An 18,330-nucleotide genomic window follows, 5' to 3' on the forward strand; every position below is an offset into this window, starting at 1 on the left:
TACCGCCGTTGTTGTTGTTTTTTAAGTGGAAATTTAATCATTGGTTTATTTATTTTTTTAAACTCGTGGACTACAAATCACCAGATCCCAAACAATGTTTAACGTCAATGCACTTGGAGTCTACGTTTGGGAAACTCTAGTATTCTTCAGGTAGGCTGTTTCCTACTGCTCACTGGGCTAGGATGTGTGCATGGATGGATGTGCTGATGTTTCCTTGGGGTTAATACCTGGGCTTGATATTCTCCAGCCATCAGTTCCCCCCCCCCCCCCTCCGCCTCCCTCCCTTTTCCTTTCTGATTATCCCCTGGGTCTGACTATTTAACATTCCAAGGCTAGAGACTTTCGGTACCGTTCTGAGTTACTCCGTTTAATTAGCACTGCGTTCTCTCTCTCTCTCTAACCGCAGTGCTGAAAACCCCAGGTCCTCACACTGGTAGGAAAGTGACAACTAGTGGTGGCTGAGAATATTGCATTTGAACTTGCACCACTAAATCGTTTATTTTCTTCTTAAAATTGCAGGCTTGAGGGGGATCTGTTTCCATGTTCAATTATCATGATACCTTTAGAAATAATGGACTTGCTGATTATGGAATACTCAACCTCCTGGTTTTCAGCCTGTAATGTATACACCAGCTGGACACACAGGAGTAAACTCATTTCTTTTCCTAAACTTTCTACAAACCACTTTAAAAAAAAATCCTAACATTAGAAAGAAAAAAAAACAGGTGATGAATAAGGTCATTTTGCAACATGATGCACTTTAAATCTTGATTTTGATCAGCTCTATTTTGAAGCTGTATCTTGTTTAAAGAATAAGATAGGAGAATGAGCACTAACTCTCTGAAGGGACTCTGTATCACCTCTCTTATGAATGCTTTTATTAAACACATCAAGAGAAATATTGGCACATAACAGCACTGCTGTATATGAATGAATAATGCAATCGGCTGTGATGATAACGATAGATGTCACATACATGCATTTGGAAAATCATTCTTCTTTTATGACCTGCAGGGCTCATCAATCTTACACTTCATTGAAATTGCATGGCTCTCATGGCAATCTCTGTGTGTTTTAAACATATTAATGCCCAGTATTGTATTTTAATAAGGGACAGTGAATAGTATTCTCTACAGGTATAATTTATATTGCCAGGGTCATTGTTAATTATGTTTTTTTTTCACAATAGTAGTGGGACAAGTATTATCTACCAGATTTTGCTAACCGGCTTTTCCCTACAAATGCCAAGGTCTTCCCAAACATAAAACTTGAAACCTTTTCCAATTCCTCCACAATCAGAATTAAAGAGAAGGAACCCTGATAAGAAACCACAGTTCACATGCTAATACTTTGTAGAAAATGCACAGCAGTTTTGCAGCATAAGTGCAGAGTGCTTCATAATGGGGTATTTAGAACGTAGGTCAAGAAAGTAGGACTTTGGAAACAACTTCTCAGGGACTCTAAAACAACCCAACCTTCAGTTCTTTAAAATGTGTCTCTTCAACTCCCATGTGGCGGCACTGAAAACCATGGTGGAGGTGGGCAAATAGGTAACATTTGTAAGCAAATTAAATCCTTCATTTGGCCAGCAGTAGGCAACAGTGAACCAGAAAGATGAGAGAGAAGATTACTTAAACATAAACACATCTTCCCACTTTGCCCTAAACTTTCTGGAATGGTAGCTACCCTTTTCTGGAAAAACAACAACAACAACAACAACAAAAAACCACCACCTAGATGGCAAGAACAGAAGAAAATACCTAAACCAAAGTTTGATGTGGTCCTAATATCATAGACAATGACAGCTTCTCCTCTAAACTGACTGAGGTTCAGAAGAGTCATATTTGTGTATACCCATTTTTCCTCTTGCCTATCTTGGTCTAAAACAAATTCTGCACACTCTATGTTTGATTTGTATCATGCAGTGTGTGTGAGGGGGGAGGAATTTATATTCAGAGGTACTGAACATCTGCAGATCCTGTTGCCTACCACTGGACTTCTGGGTATGCAGTACCTTTGAAAACCAGGCTCCATTATATATATAATATATATATTAATATATAATGCTGTGTATTACATACATAATTGTGCCTGTGTCACTCATACAAAAAGGGTACTTTAGTTTTAGGTGCAATATAAAATATTTTAAAATATTCCTGACAATTATCCTTAACAACAGAAGTTATTTGAATTGAACTAAACTATCACCTGCAATTATTTTCCAAAGAAGAAGCAAATCAACAATCCCTGTACAGAGTCAGTTCTCCATATTTTTCTCCCCACTTTACTTATTACAGGCTAAAATCCACCAGCCCGTCAAGTCAGGAATAGTTTTTCTATTTCAGCTTTAATAAGATAACTTAAGATTAATAGATTTAATAAGATAACTTCCATTAACGGCCGTTTACAAAGTTAATATGCCAACTACCCACGCAGAAGTCATGCATAGTGTAATCCAAGAAAACCAATCTGGTAATCCAATAATCCAAAACAGAAGAATGCATTATATTAAATTATATGGTGTGCCCACTTTATTACCAGTCTGTCAAAAATATTGTGGAAAGAGGATCTGTGATGTGTCAGCATGACAACTGTAAAATAATAATAAAGAAAAAACCAATAAAGACAGATGGGGGGGAAATCAACACAGCAGATACAGAAAATAAAATTAGATCTGCTGTTTAGCCATAAGGCCTCTGCCAGCCTTACAAAAAAAATCCTGTGGGGAAAAATAACATCTGGTGTCTGATTGCAAACATTAAGATATTGCCAATATAATATTTGTTTCTGTTACAGTTGGGGTGTTTTAGTAAGATTTGCCATAAGCAGCTTGATCCGAAGTGTTTTTTTTTTATGGAAGAAGGTGTTTTATTTTTCTACCTGCCTTCAGAGAGTGTAGTCACTTTACTGTGACTAAGACAATTACGGAGTCTCTAGGGAAAACCGAATGGAGCGGTGTTTATGTCAGACAAATTGTTGGGTTTGTTTTCTAATATTTCTCTAAACTGAACTCCGTAAGGGGGAATAATATTTCTTGAGTTGATAATGGATAGGGCCGCATTTTCAAATACACCCTCTAATCTGTGCATACCTTTATGCAGACATATTAAAATAATGTGTCTAGGAGCCAAACTGTCCAATTTGCGTGCACAAATCCTGCAAATTCCATCATGCAAAACACAAATTTAGAGGCTGTATTTTCAAATTTGACCTGTAACGATCTTGCCTGTATTTCCTGCCTATTGTACCACTGCACTAAACCTAGTGGTGCAGAAAGATCACTTTAGATGTCAACAGAGAGTGTACATGCACTTAGGCTATATTGGGATGGGATAGAAAATAAGGGGAACCTGGAATATATTTTTACTGAGATGGACATTGCTTTGAAATGATCCACTAAAATAACATGGGCCCAATTCTTATCTCACTTACACTGCTGTAAATCAAGAGTAATTCCAGTGAAGTCAACAGAATTATACCAGTATATACAAAATCAGACTCAGGCCCTGCCTGAACAGAGAGTTCTTTGCGCTCACAGGAATGATACTAGATTACCGTTGTGAGTAATCTGCATGCTGAAAGTTGCTGCCCACGTGAAAAACCTGTTGGACTGCTTTATCCAATATTTTCCTACCTGCACCTCCTACTCATCTCAAAAATTCCTTTAAATAATGTATTTGTAACAATGAGAAGTTCCCATATTGAATATGAAATCCCCGTTAACCTTGCAGAGATCAAGGCACCCACAAATTTTCTTCCATCTCTGACTCTATGGACTTTAACAAGCAATATGCACTTTGAGCCAGTCACTTCTGTTTCGTGAAAATACAGCGGAGGGAGGTATACGTCCACACTTCCACCATACCTCTGCAATGCTGAATAGCATTGCAGTGAAATCTGGGAGCAGGGCACTAAACGAGGCTTCTAGAGTCATAGGCTGAACAGACGAGCTGCTGTTTCCTTAAGTTAAAGAGCAATTTCCACACACTAAAGAAAACAACATACTGAGAATTTTGCATCAAGACCTGTTGTGCCTGTGTTCTGAGATTATTCTTTTTGTCACTGAAGAAGAATATTTAGCAAAGCCTTAAAATAACTGGTTGTAAAGAGAGGCTCTTTAACTTACTTAGTCTAGGATCTATAATAGCTCCATTAAAGACCATTAAAAGGGTTGCATCTTCAGAGCTTACAAATGTGATGAGGTGGACAGCTCCTCCAAAAGAAACCTTGACAAATCATTCCACTAGAACAGACCGATTTGGAATCACCCCTGCTAGAAGCGAGGCACTTTTGTAAGTTGTCTGATAGAGATTTTTTAAATTATATTTGTAATATTCATTTTGATGGGGGAAAGAAAAGGTCATTTTTTAAAATACACCGGACGCTTCATAATATGTAACAGGCTGCATCCTGATGCCTCTCAGCTAATCACCAGCATCAATTCCTTAGGATGGTAACTGTGTGGGTTATTGAGTCTCTCCTTGATTAGCCGTGAAATCCAAAGGAAACCCCGTGATAAAGCAAACAAAAATCGAAGGATCGATAGGTGTCCAAACAGAAACCATGTTTTCTTAAGAGTCTAAATGGAGGAGAGGGAAAATGTAACTGTACCAGTTGGAAAGAATGCTGCAGAAAAGCCAGTTTCTCCCTCCCTTCCCCCCCCCCCAAAAAGCCTTGTTTCTACAGCATGGTCACAGTCCACTGTTGAGTTACTAAAGGCCAATTTTTGCCAACCTTATTCTCCTCATTCTGAAAGTTCAGCTGGCATCACTAAGTTCAGATGCCTCAAAGGGGTTACCTGCAGAATAAGGCAGCGCTCACTGAGGGTCCAGATGGCAGAATCTGACCATTACATACGATGAGCATGTAAGATCTTCACAGGGATTAGCTGAAAACAAGACCTTCTTCAAGGTCATCTGAGTAAGTGTCCAAAATGTCCCCAACTCCACTCCTCAGGGGAAAAGGAGTCTCTATTGGAGAAGGCCTTGCATTTGAGTTAACGTTGCAACTGAGACGTCAGAGGAGAACAGCCCTCCAATTCATTTTTAAAAGCACATAGGATTTGAACAACCATCCTGGAGACTGAGGGGTTTGTTACTTTAGCCACAAAGCTATTCAACTCCAGAACGGAAGCACTTGTAAGAAGCAGCATGCTGCCATTCCCATACTCCTGTGTTACCTCATGACATTCGTACTGCCAGACTCTCACCGGGTGAATTTGGTAGAATAAAATGAATGTTCTCAGCATCTGAACTAGATGTTAGGATGATAAGGTAATTTCAGTCCAGTCATTGATTAATGCTGACTGATGGCCATTAATCTGAGATGTAAAACCAGCTGAGAAGTCTGATCTCATTTCTACCTGGAGTGCAGGTGAGCAGGGCTCTGCGAACTCCATTGCTAATAGTCACTTGAAAGCATAAACCCAAACCTTCTAATTAATATAACTGGTATTTAAATACTTACAAAAATCACCCTAGCCATATCAGACCATGTCAGAGCATATCCACACACCAGGTCTCAGTTATTCATTCATGGAAATTTTTTAACTGACTTTAAAAACCCCATGTGACTGATACTAAAAGGATAGCTAGGTCGCTAAGGAGCTTTGATTTTTCTCTATTTTGTTTGCATCAGCTCTGACAGACTGCAGGAAGGCACATTAAATCACCTTTTTTTCATTATTTGCTGTAGTAACCCTTTTAATTTGCTACTGTTACCTTAGACAGCTTGACTTACATACTCTCCACTGACTGAGCGCCTTTGTAGGCAGAATCATTTCTATTCTTCCCCTTAGATATTAAGGTTACATGTGCTCTCCCCATATCTAAGCATGTGTGGCTTTTCTTATTTTTTTCTTTCTAAGCCACACTCCCCTCCCCACAATGACTTCACTCATCAGCTGTGACTGTAATGACTCACCTCAAGTGATTTGGGGAAATTAGCTTTATAAAAAGCTGCTAATACCATCATTCCATGGTGGTTTAGCAAAAAGCTAGGGCTAGCGGAAGAGGCGATTCTACTAGAAAGAAATGGCCAGCTGCGTCCTGCTATATGCGACAGAAATCACTATCTGTCATGTTTGCAGAGACCCCATCACCATATTGTCTAAGAGCTAGCCTTCCATGCCTGCTATACTTGTCTTCAAAGAGGGAGAAAGAAAAGCATCCATTTCATCAAACCTTGCATAGTAAAATGTTGTGTTGCTGAGCTCAGTGGTCCACTTCCCCAACAAATGAAACCTTAAAAAGTATACTGGTGTCTATATACCCCTGGGGTAGAAAGGTCATTTTCATGACGGAGAAAGGCTTGCACAGATTTACACCAGTATTTCATTCTTAGAGCTCACGGACCAGCTCCTTGGCTGGTGCAAATTGGTCTAGCTTAGTTGACTTCAGTGGAGCTATGCTGATTTACTCAAGCTGATGTTCTGGTCTGCATGCTACAGTTTACACATACACACACAAACAGCTTCTGAAACTCTCCTGATGCTCCAATGGACCGACACACCGATTCTGAGAAACAGCCTTTTTACAAAGCATGCACAGAAATACCCTGCAGAGAATAGAGACAGATCTAGATAGATGCAGTCTTCAGTTATACGGACGGAGCACAACCCATGATGCAGACAATTATTCATTCCATATATTGCGCCACAGTAAGCTGCCGATTTCAGTACTGCAGCACATCTGGTTGGTCCGTAGGCATAGCCGGCATCATATAAATATGTCTTAATCAGAGCCAATTCCAATTGAGAAAAGCCTGAGAAACCGTAATTTACCAACATGGAATTTTGATTTAAAAGCAAAAACAATGAAACAAGAAACCCTCCCATATTCTTGCATCTTTTTTCCTCCTCCCCGCTCCAATTCCTCTCTGACTCGCTGCCCGCTAGAAAAAGGAGAGCCCATAAATAAAATGCCTCATCGGACAGCCTACAGTGGGCCCTGTTGTATTTATCAGTGCCTCATTGTGGGCAGGGGGGAAAAATAACCACGGGGTTGCCAAGACAAAGAATGACATGTGTGGAACAGTGGTTCTTGCAGTGCAATCAATCACTGCATACGTTGCCTTCAGACTCAAGCTGGCAGCAGCAACCCGAGATACACCAAAATCAAAGACATTTTTTCTCCCTAGACAATGGCCCATGGTACTTGTTCTCATTAACAATGCAGATCTGAAAATACCAGGAGGAGTGGTGTAAAAATCAATGGCAGTCTGGATGCCTGTAGTATTGGTCCATGTCGGCAGTGAAGCACAGCATAGCTAGAAATCTGCACCAGATAGAAAATTCCCCTCCATCGCCTCTCAGCCACCCTTGCTTTTTTTATTTTTCTGGCTGTAGTCTTGAGTGAGATGTTACGAAGCAACCCCCTGAAAAATGCCGAGCACCCACACTCTTCAGAGGTGGGAAAAGTAGAAGAACCTTGGAGACAATAAAAGAGAAAGGTAGCTGATTGCATCCAGCAGCTCTGACAGGGTGCTCAGTTCCTCACAAGATCAGGCCTAATACATATTTTAAAAAAACAGTGTGCGAGATTTATAAAAGTCAAAGACAAAGCGGTACCCATGGGAGACACTTGACTGCAGCAGAGGCAGAAGGAGTGGGACACAAACGTCAAATTCCTGGTATGAGGTTCCTTTCCTGCAATATAAAGTCTACTTTGAAGCACTTGAAAGGACTGTGGCCAGGATAGCAACTCTTATAATGACATCTTCTGGCCTCTATACACACGGCTCAATTCTGCAGTCAATTCCACCACCTCTATACTAGGGTAACTCTGCCAACCTCACTGCAATTCCTTTTGATTTACTCCACTAAAGCAAGCCCATAGTCTCCCCTTTCAGTGACTCCTAGCTCAGATCTATTCTGTTTATGAATCAACACAAGGCCTTCCCCCATCCCCTACCATGATCCTCACAAGCTCTGCCTGCCATCCAAAAATCAAAGCCATTCTCATGCTCTCTGCTTCCTCCATTGCCCCCTGCCATTAAGATTGTGGGATTAGAAATTAGCCATCAATTGCACTGTTGAAGTGTGCAGCTGAGTCAAATACAGCTTGTTCTTCCATAACAACACTGGCCCTGCAGTGTTGGCAGGAGTGAAAACATGATTTTGTCAGAAACTGCACAGAGCTAAGTTGGAGGGTGCATAGGGAACCAGTGTGGGGAGCTCTCACAGTTGTGCCTCAAAGCCTCACCATTCATTTAAAAAGTTACATTTCCTTAGAGATCATGAACGAGCTGGTTAATTACACCAGGAGTCAGAAAGAGCAGAGGAAATATTTACCTTCAGTTCCCCTTTTCAAAGCAAAGTATTCTCTCTCATCTAGCTTTCCAAACCTGCTTTCTTTCACCTGGGCTTTCCATGGGCCCAAAGGGCCCTAAATGACTAGGATTATTTTTGATAGAATTGAATTTATTTCTCAGTAAATTCATTTTACCTCAGTACAATGTAATTTTCAGATGGAGTTCGGATGTTACAGTAGCGACTGTGTAATTTCACAGATAAGCAATGGATTGTGTCTGGTATCAGGGTGCCTTTTCATAATGTTTGTGGTGTAATTTCACAGAATAAATGACTCTTTGTGTTGGATGTTACATTTCTATTAATGAAAAGGAACTCTATTTAATCTATGATTCATCACAAACAGCAACTGTAATAGCGCTATCCAGTCTTAAGAAATGTTAACCATCCCTAAACTGAAAGGGGCTTTATTTTTAAAAAGCATCTGTAGTGAACTCTCTATGTATGCTGTTCTGATGTAAATGCAAGTGATACTAGAAAGAAACACAGGCAGGATAGCAACAAAATGGCAGATGAAATTTAATGTTGATAAATGCAAAGTAATGTACACTGGAAAGCATAATCCCAACTATACATATAAAAGGATGGGGTCTAAATTAGCTGTTACCACTCAAGAAAGAGACTTTGGAGTCACTGTGGATAGTTCTCTGAAAACATCCACTCAGTGTGCAGCGGCAGTCAAAAAAGCTAACAGAATGCTGGGAATAATTCAGAAAGGGATAGATAATAGGACAGAAAATATGTTGCCTCTCTATAAATCCATGGTACACCCACATCTTGAATACAGCATGCCGATGTGGTCACCCCATCTCAAAAAAGATATATTTGGATTGGAAAAGGTTCAGAAAAGGGCAACCAAAATGATTAGGGGTATGGAACGGCTTCTGTCTGAGGAGAGATTAATAAGACTTGGACTTTTCAGCTTGGAAAAGAGACGGCTAAGGGGAGATATAATTGAGGTCTATAAAATCATGACTGGTGTAGAGAAAGTAGATAAGGAAGTGTTGTTTACTACTTCTCATAACACAAGAACTAGGGCTCACCAAATGAAATTAATAGGCAGCAGATTTAAAACAAGTAAAAAGAAGTATTTCTTCACACAACACACTGTCAACCTGTGGAACTCCTTGCCAGAGGATGTTGTGAAGGTCGAGACCATAACAGGTTTCAAAAAAGAACTAGATAAATTCATAGAGGATAGGTCCATCAATGGCTATTAGCCTGGATGGGCAGGGATAGTGTCCCTAGCCTTTGTTTGTCAGAAGCTGGGAATGAGCGACAGGGGATGGATCACTTGATGATTCCCTGTTCTGTTCATTCCTTCTGGGGCACCTGGCATTGGCCACTGTCGGAAGACAGGATACTGGGCTAGATGGACCTTTGGTCTGACCCAGTAGGGCCATTCTTATGTTCTTATGTACAGATGAGTATTTGAGAGCTGTTAGAAATCAAGGGCCAGATCCAAAATCAAAGGAAAGGCCCCACATTTCCTAGTTGTGAGATAAATGAGTTCACAGATTCCAAGCCCAGAAAGCATATATAAATGATGAGAATATACTTACCTAGAGTCTGAGACCCTGGCCTTGCAAAGGCTTACGTACATGCTTAAATGTATTCACCATAGACCTGTCTGAGCGAGGTGCTTAAGCACATACCTAACTTTAAGCATGTGAATAGTCCCATTGATTTTAAAGGCTTTGCTATATGAAGAAGTGACCATAAACATTTTTAAATGTGTGTGTGTGTGTCTATATATACACACATGGATTTATTGGATTTGTTTCCTAATTCACGGCCAACTAAAAACAATATTGTATGAAGTTCTGAATTATTATCCTTCATTATTTTTTAAGAGAGGGATTTTTAAGAGATGTGAATTAGGATTGTAAATCCTATTGAAAGTCAACAACAGTGTTTCCGGTGCTGCCCAAGCCACAAAGACCTTTATCCCTGTCCTGACAAACTGACAATCAAGAAGTCTGAATGTCATCAGACAGCTGTAATGAGAGTTTGTACCTTCACAACCGTATATTTAAGTGAGTCTCAGGTAGGGAGAATAACCCCAAATTAAAGTGAAAATAGCAGCATTATCAATACAAGGGCAACAATTAAAAAGGTAGAGCTGCAATACACATAAATAGGAATGGAGAGGTAGCTCCTGGTTTGTGGTGGTGTGTCTGGGACCCCCTGCTCCCCTAGAAGGTTGCATTGTTTTTGCACTATGACAATGCATGTTCATTAGTGAGAGAAAAACTATAACGGGCAACACTGAATTAAAACAGTAAATATAAAGCAGCTTGGACAATGTCATTAATCATGAGGGTGGGGATTGTGAGACCTGTCCCATACAATCTGTCTGCCCCTTTCCTTGTGCCTTTCCTTTTGACGTTGTATATAGCCCAGGGATTTCTTTTTTGCCCTGGGGTTGCTTTTTTCTTCTGTTCTGGCCACTGGACCTGCTCTCAAGTTGCTCTGTCCACCCAGGGTGAGAGATTGTTCCAGCCACCGGTGGTTCTGCTTCGTTTTTGATCAGTTTTATTGGGATACTTTACAGTTCTGGATGAGACCCTTTGCAGGAAGAAGTAAGAGATGTGGCTGCAGGGATGTGCTAGTGAAGGACGTAGACACCTGCATGCTGCAGCCTGAAAATGATTTTCCTCTACCTTTTCTAGAGGGTCTTTGATTTCCCAGTGGATATTAACATTCCCTGGAGGGTTAATTTACTGGTGCCAGTGGAAAACTTTCTCCATCCTTGTTATATGCCCATGCAAGTATGTAGTAATAATTTACATTTATATAGCACCTGGCATCTTAAAGAATCCTAATGTGATTTTAAAACTCTGCCACTAGTGCAATGCAGCCACTTCTGGGGTGAAACATAGACACTGCTTATACAGCTCATAGCAACACTGCACAACATCTTAGGACAAAGATAAGACTTTCACGTGTGAATTTTTTTTGCATGACAAAGAGATGCATGCAGAACCCCTGGCAGCATCTAATGCATCCTTCTCTTTTGCAGTCCTCATGCCAGCAACATCCTCCTTGCCTCAAGACCAATGCCTATGATTCTTACCCAGCTCTTTAATGAAAATACTAAATCCAGATGCTCCTTGAAACTTGGCTTTGCAAGTCCATTCCCTTACCTCATCACCTCCACAGCTGCTACCGGCATGATATAGTGTAACCACTATCCGTTAACTGCATTGCATGGGTACAATCAGCTGTGCAGCATTATATGACACTTTGAACGAAGCGAGAAAGAGATACTCAGAGCTCTGTTCACCCTGCGGCACACCTGCCCAAGAATTCAGCATCAGAGTCCCCAATTCCTGCAATGCAAGTTGCAGAGACAAACATTCAGAAAATGAGTGTGGCTCTTTTTAATTTAATTACATATAAGTATTGATTAAGCTCTTCATTTCAATATTTAATCTAATAATAACCTCCGTTTTTGGAGGGTTTTTCCAGGCATTCGAGGCCACTGTCTGTCTGACGCTTTGCCACAGGATCTAGTGCTGACATGCTGCAAAAATCAGGGACGACATGATGCAGCAATTAAGATTCCCTCACCCTCTTTCAGACTCTAGGCCTCCCTCTTTCTGGCTGCTGAGGTGGAGGAGAGCAGTGGCAGCAGACATGAGGGAAGAAGATGAGAAATTAACTGGGGAGAGAGGAATTCTATTCATCTTCTCACTTACAGATAATTGGGCAAATTCTGCTCTCGGTTAATGCTCAGGCACTGAAGTACTGAGGTTGCAGGTAGGGGTGGGAGGAAATGTGACCAGACTGCCAGCCGCGGGAGATAAGGGATGGGGAGCAGCTGGGAAGGCAGAAATGTGAGAGGAGACCAGATATTTCAAGGAGGGGTCAGCTGTGAGATTGGCAGCAGGGGAGGATGGGACCAGAGAGAAAGACGAAGGGGGAAGCAGGCGGGAAGGCAAGCAGTGGTGAAAGGGAAAGGAACTGGCCATGCAAAGCCGCTCAGAAAAGCTCCAGGGAGATTGTTAGCAACTCCTGGCTGACTTTTCTTTATCTTGAGGGGAAGGAGGCGCCAGCCTGCCGGATTCAAGTTCCTAATCAGAAGCCGAGGTCCCCGAAAGGTGCCATGTCGGGGCCGAGGTGGCAAACTCACCTAGTCTAGAAATAATCAAATGCCCTCTTTGTGTGGAAGGGACAGGCAGTAAGGGAACACAAAATGGTGGTTCACAGAAGGGCCCATGGTGAGGCTGAATCCAACCTCTTTTATGCAGCCCATTCCTGTTGTTCGAGTCCAGGTGCCACGTTAGTGGCAGATGGCCTCTGGTAGCCCTAATCTCTATAGCTAATATCAGGCCCCTAGGATGTATCTCTGTCACCAATGGATGCCAATGCTCTGTTTATATTTACACCTCCTAGACGGATCCAGTTTAATAAGGGTGCGACACCCCGGGGTGCTGGTAAGACACTGTTTATTTCCTGACCCAGCTCCAGGCTATAAAGGTTTCTTATCTTACAGTGGTCCAAGAATAAGCCTAGCGACCCTTGAAGGGCCCTCTTCTGAGTAAATACAAAACCAACCTGCCCACTCATGAAACCACCCTGCCATTTCCGGTGCTTCTTTTCCCCATCAAGACAGCAGTGGGCAAACAGAAGCCTCCTCCTTCAGAAACTGCCTGCGCCTCTGCCTTGAATCCTTCAGAGGGGTCACCGTGACATCACCGCTCGTTGTGTTTGCCCCGCCCAGCAGTCTGTTGGTGACACTGTGCACTGCCATGTGTAAGTCGGAGTTTGGTCCCCCAGGAGTTTGGAGACAAACTCAAGCCAATCCTGACTGACTATTCCCTGGCTGATGCTCCTAAAAGCATTGGTGGCTTCCTTGCCCAGCCTTCCTAGGGTCCCAGGGAGGGTCACTGTGACATGGGGCATTTAAGAGTGCTGAAGGGGGAATAACATGGAGGAAATGGGGAAATCCAAGCAGACTTCTTCCGTCACTGCCCTAGAACAGAGCAGAACATAGAATGTAAAGTCTTAGACACACCGCTCTGTTGTTGTGATATTTCTAAATAAATCCGGTAGCCAGAGCAGGCTGATTAGACAGGAGGAAACTTTTAAGCTACAAATATGATGATAATCAGCAATGATGGAAAGAAAGAAAATAGCTGACAGTTAAATGAGACCGTGTGAAGATGAGGCAGGGAGGTCTGTCTAAAGTGTTTCGCTGATGCTTCTGTGTGTATGTGTTAGGACAATGGAGGCAAACTCAGGCTGATCTTGAGTAACCATCCCCAGGCTGACACTCCAAAAGGCACTGGTGGCTTCCTTGTCCAGCCCAGAGATGTTAGCCAAGAAAAATATACCTGATTAATCTGCCACTATGGAACATCTCACGTGCCTGAGTGATCTGAAACCCTATTCAGCCAGCAGGGAAATAAATTCAACCTGCCACATTTAAACGACAGCTCTCCAGGTTCTGGATGTGGTAGGGGCTTCAGGCAAACACGTATGGCACAGCATGTGACAGGAGTCTGGCACACTAAACTTCCAGTGACAGTGTATCATTTAGCTCAGCACTACAGAGTAATTCCTGTTCAGTTCCACATTAACTACAGGACAGGGCAGCGGCCCAGCGTAGCTGTCATGGCTTGTGAGTCAGTCAAAGGGGACCCATTGCCTTCAGCCGCAAAGGCACAGACTGGGCACTCAGAGAAATCCCCGGAAATGGAACTGTTGCTTCTGTCATGAAAGCTACAGGAGAGAAACCTAAAGCTAGAGGCGTAGCTCAGCACTCACTCGTTCAGCTCGGGACTGGCATGCTGGGGAGAGCTGCTGTCTATGGATCAGGCTCCTGTGCTGTCATGTGAAGGACACACATATATGGTAGACCTAGTCATGGGACCGGGAGCTAGCAGCTCAGTTAATTGGGTACGTCTGCTCTAGTGTTCAGACACCCACTGGGAAACACAGCCTAGGTCCTCCTGGCTAATGGGCTCATACGTTATTTATCACACATAACACAACAGCAAATACAGATTTTTTTTAACTGTTTATAACTTGCTACACAGAGAATATTGCAAGAGATGCTAGTAGATGACTCAAGGGCTTAACAGTGGGCTAAAACTCTTGCATTTCTGCATCACTGGTTGAAATCCAGCTGAGGTCCATTGTGCCTGAAAGTTCTTAACTATTCACCAGCCTGCATGAAATGAGTTTAGCATCTCAGTCCATTTCCCAGTCTCCCAGTCAAAAGCAGAATCAGGAAGTACAAAGATTCCCTCCTCCCCACCACACACCTCATGCGGGAAGGTGGAGATGGTAACAAACAAACTCTGGAGCTTCAGAAAATTAGCAGCCGGACAACTCTGGATTGCAGCAAGCAGAAAAATAAATTGCCCATGGGACTAAACATCCCACTGTTGTATGTTCAGTTAGCTTGGGCTGAAATTGCACTTTTTTTTTAATTACACACTCGTTAAGGCCGAGTTCCAGTGAAATCCATCTATAACCTATGCTTTCACACTGGGAGAGCATGTGATGTCTTCTGAGTAGTGCCATGATAACAGTATTATCATCATTCTGATCCCAAAGAATTCCTCCTGATTTCTCTAGGGACTTCCCCATCATTTGCACCCTCCTGTCTTCCTCACTTTAAAATGGGTGACAGCCTTGGTTGGGTGTTTTATATAGGAACTCTATTCATCTTCTCACTTACAGATAATTGGGCAAATTCTGCTCTCGGTTAATGCTCAGGCATTGCAGTACTGAGGTTGCACATGTGTGACTGAAAGCAGAAATTCGCCCTGGGAGGAATACACATAACACAGCATATTCATATTAAATAGAAATAAGCCTCAGAGGATAACTTCCCTTTCACTGTTAGCTAGGCTTGGCAGAATTTGATTTTAATGTTTTTGTAATTTTGATGGATAATATTGATGCTTATCTTTAAGTCTTTTTTTGTCTATTTTTATTCATTTTAAATTTTCACAATTGCGGGAAATTATGGGGCATCAGACAACAATTATGTAATGAAAGTCACCATTGAGATTCAACCGTTAAACCATTAAAACACAAATTGTCAACATCACATGTCAAAATACACAGAGTAAATACCCTCAAATCAAACTCTGATAAGTTCTGAAGCAGCATTTTTCTTACTTTGCCTATCTGTAAATTTCGATTACCACTGATGGAAATATTTTTTCATGCACTTGTGTGCGTAGGGTGAAATTGACATTTGCCGATAAAAATCTAGTTCTTACAAGCCATTCTATTGATGCATCCCGTGTTTCTGATCACACTATGTAATGCCGCCTTAGGAGCCTAACTCTCACTGCTAGTCACCAGCAGGACCACGCTGATTTTCCTGCATCCCAGACCTCTCGCATCCATGCAAGTAGGAGGGAAAAGATTTGCTCCACAGTGCAGATTTTATTGCAAATAAATATTAGGAGCCAAAACCTTGCCCGCATTGTGTCTGGTTTGAGCAGCTCCAGTGGCACAGAGACTCAAAGTCAGCTTGAGTGACTAGCTTAGGATAGAGCTGGTATCGCTCTCCATCACTTCCCCTCTCAGAGACCCTGGGGCACAGGTATGATTGGAGTGACCTTCTGCTCCATTGTCCCTCAGCTGCTAGGTTGCTGCATTATGCTACATCTCAGGCCTGGACTAACACTCTCCCCTAAGCTGTGTGCAAGTCACCAAATGGCCAGTCCCGAGGATCTGGTCGTCTGTTTCTCTCTGCTATAAACAGAGACTCAAGAAAAAGAGGAATGTGAGTTGCCTCAGTTGAAAGCAACTCCCAAGTGTGTCTCTCTCTTTCACACATTCACACTCACTCACTCACACCCTCTGCCTGGCTGTTTCTTGTTTAACAAAATCCAAGACATTGTTCCCACGCAGCACTGACCTGTAGGAAATGATCATGTAGCACATATTAGATGTACATTGTACTACGTGTCTGAATTGTCCAGATATCCTGGGGCCAAGTTCTAGCTGGTGTAAATCAAAGGTTGCTCTAGTGCAGTTAATGGAGCCATGCTGATTTACACCAGACCCTGGCCCCATTTGTCTAACGTACTACTTAGCTGTGCATTTCCCTCCACAAACACTTGCTTTGCACTAGTTTGTGCTGCTGCTGCCAACTGTTATTGTTGCTCTTGGTATTAAGGATTAACAATTACCTTCCTGCTATTTAATGGGGGAAGAGGAGCGGGGTGCTGATTACATTGCTAGGCTTTTCCTCTTTGTGGGGAGAGAATTGATAGTTCTCCGCACAAGCATTCCACCAGAGCTGGAGATTTGGGGATGTCAGATTTAATCAGGGGGACAGCCCCAGCCACCACCACAAACAAGCATCAAAATACATCATTGTGGCCAAATAAATGAAAAGGACAGAAAGCAGCTGGCTTGGGGACCTGTCTAGACTTTGGGAGAAAGCTGCTTCCTAACTCAGACCCCTCGTTACAAGAATCTTCCCTCTGTTTGTTAGCAAAAGAAAACAATCGAGTAACATAGCTGCCAAGTCAGTGCAGATGCCAGCCTATGCCTCGGGGTTCCAAAAACTGAAGCCTCAGAAAGCCTGGGTAGTCCATTTTAGGAAATGGGATGCCTCGAATTCCCAACCAGCCCAGTTCATCTTCCAGTGATTTTCACCTTCAGATGTGTTCTGCTGATTGGAACTCGTAAAGCTCAGAGCCCACGTCTTCCCTGTGCACCAGCATTTAATCTCACAAATAACAACGCTGGTTCACTGACCCTTTTTGTTGGTAGGATTGTTTGACAGCTGTTCTGGGCCAGATTCACCTGGGATTGCAACCGTGTAAATGAAAGGAGCATCCCTTTGTCCTCTGGTCCCTGGGCCGGTACTAAAACACAGCAGGCTTCCATCTTCCTGCAAACCGCACTGTGATTATAGACACTGCATTCTTTATGATTTCTCTTAGATCCTTGGTCGGTTTGGATTGTCAGCTCTTTGGGACAGTCTCATTAGGTGGACTGAAGCACCTAGCACAATAAGGCTCCAATGTCGGTCGGGCCTCCGGGCATTAATGTAATACGAGTAACAAATAGGTTCTGTGTTATGGTGCCGATGAAACTGAAGCAGTGTCATGGTTCTATTTACTAGGGGTAAGTCGAGCTGGTTTGGATAACCCAACAACCAACGCTAGCCCTGAAGTTCACTTCTTTTTATCTTCAATAACTTTAGACTAACTGGACGATTTCCCCTGACTTGTATCTGGAGGACCCAGTGCTGTCCAGGGGGAGGTTCTGAAACAAGCCATTGAAAGGGTCACTTAGGGTCACGTTTCCAAGCCCAGATGGAAGGCGGAAATCCCAGATATCACACAAGAAAGCCTCTCCTCGAGAGCTTCCATCTCTAGCCGCAAGAGGCTCAGGCAGAGTTCAGAAAAGCCTTATCGGAGCCCCCAATGCAACGTTTGCCCAGAGCAACCCTGTAGGGAGCAGCTGTTGGCATAGCCTGTGCTGGCAATGGTGATCTCCTGCAGCGCACACCAGCCCATTGGTTACATGGCAACACTTAGTAGCCCACTCAAGTGCTCTTTAACCTCCTGAATATTACATGCAGCAAACACAGCTGGGTGCCTAACAGCCTGCACAAAATGCCACTGGCAATTTTGACGTGTCCAAAGGGAGAGAGTGAAGCTACTTTTCGGGGTGCACACTAAAGCTCCAGAAGGCAGGGAAACACTTAGAGGGCTCTCCCCCACACACACACACACCTGCCTTCCAAGTCTAGCAAATGTTAAAAATACAGGGCTGGCGCCTCACCTGAAGTCAATGGCGCTATCCCAATTTACAGCAGCTGAGGATCTTGCCACATACACTTTCTCTCCATTTTCATGGCCATTATCGGGATGCGTGTTTAGCTGCGTAGAAGCTCTCTCATTTAGCAGCACCTGCCTCCACCTACCCAACTGCTCCAGACTTATCTAGCTACATGCCCAGTCACACAGTTTTGTTTACTGTTCAGGCAACTGGATGCCAAGCACGATTTATTCTCTGCTGTCCGAGCCCAGCCC

At 42.8% G+C, this 18,330-nt stretch overlaps 1 protein-coding gene and 1 long non-coding RNA gene across 4 annotated transcripts in view; one reads left to right on the forward strand and one right to left on the reverse strand.

Moving 5' to 3' along the window:
* The window catches only part of LOC120371037, a 125,738-nt gene that overhangs the window by 51,516 nt on the left and 55,892 nt on the right, over positions 1–18,330 (reverse strand). The window lies entirely within an intron of this gene.
* The window catches only part of GLRA1 (glycine receptor alpha 1), a 66,667-nt gene continuing 48,422 nt past the window's right edge, over positions 86–18,330 (forward strand). The window contains exon 1 of the mRNA XM_039486479.1: positions 86–150. Within this exon, the coding sequence (XP_039342413.1) occupies positions 95–150 (56 nt within the window). The 5' untranslated portion in view covers positions 86–94. The remainder of the gene's footprint in view (positions 151–18,330) is intronic.

This window comes from Mauremys reevesii, linkage group 8 (assembly GCF_016161935.1).
Source record: "Mauremys reevesii isolate NIE-2019 linkage group 8, ASM1616193v1, whole genome shotgun sequence".
NCBI lineage: Eukaryota > Metazoa > Chordata > Testudines > Geoemydidae > Mauremys > Mauremys reevesii.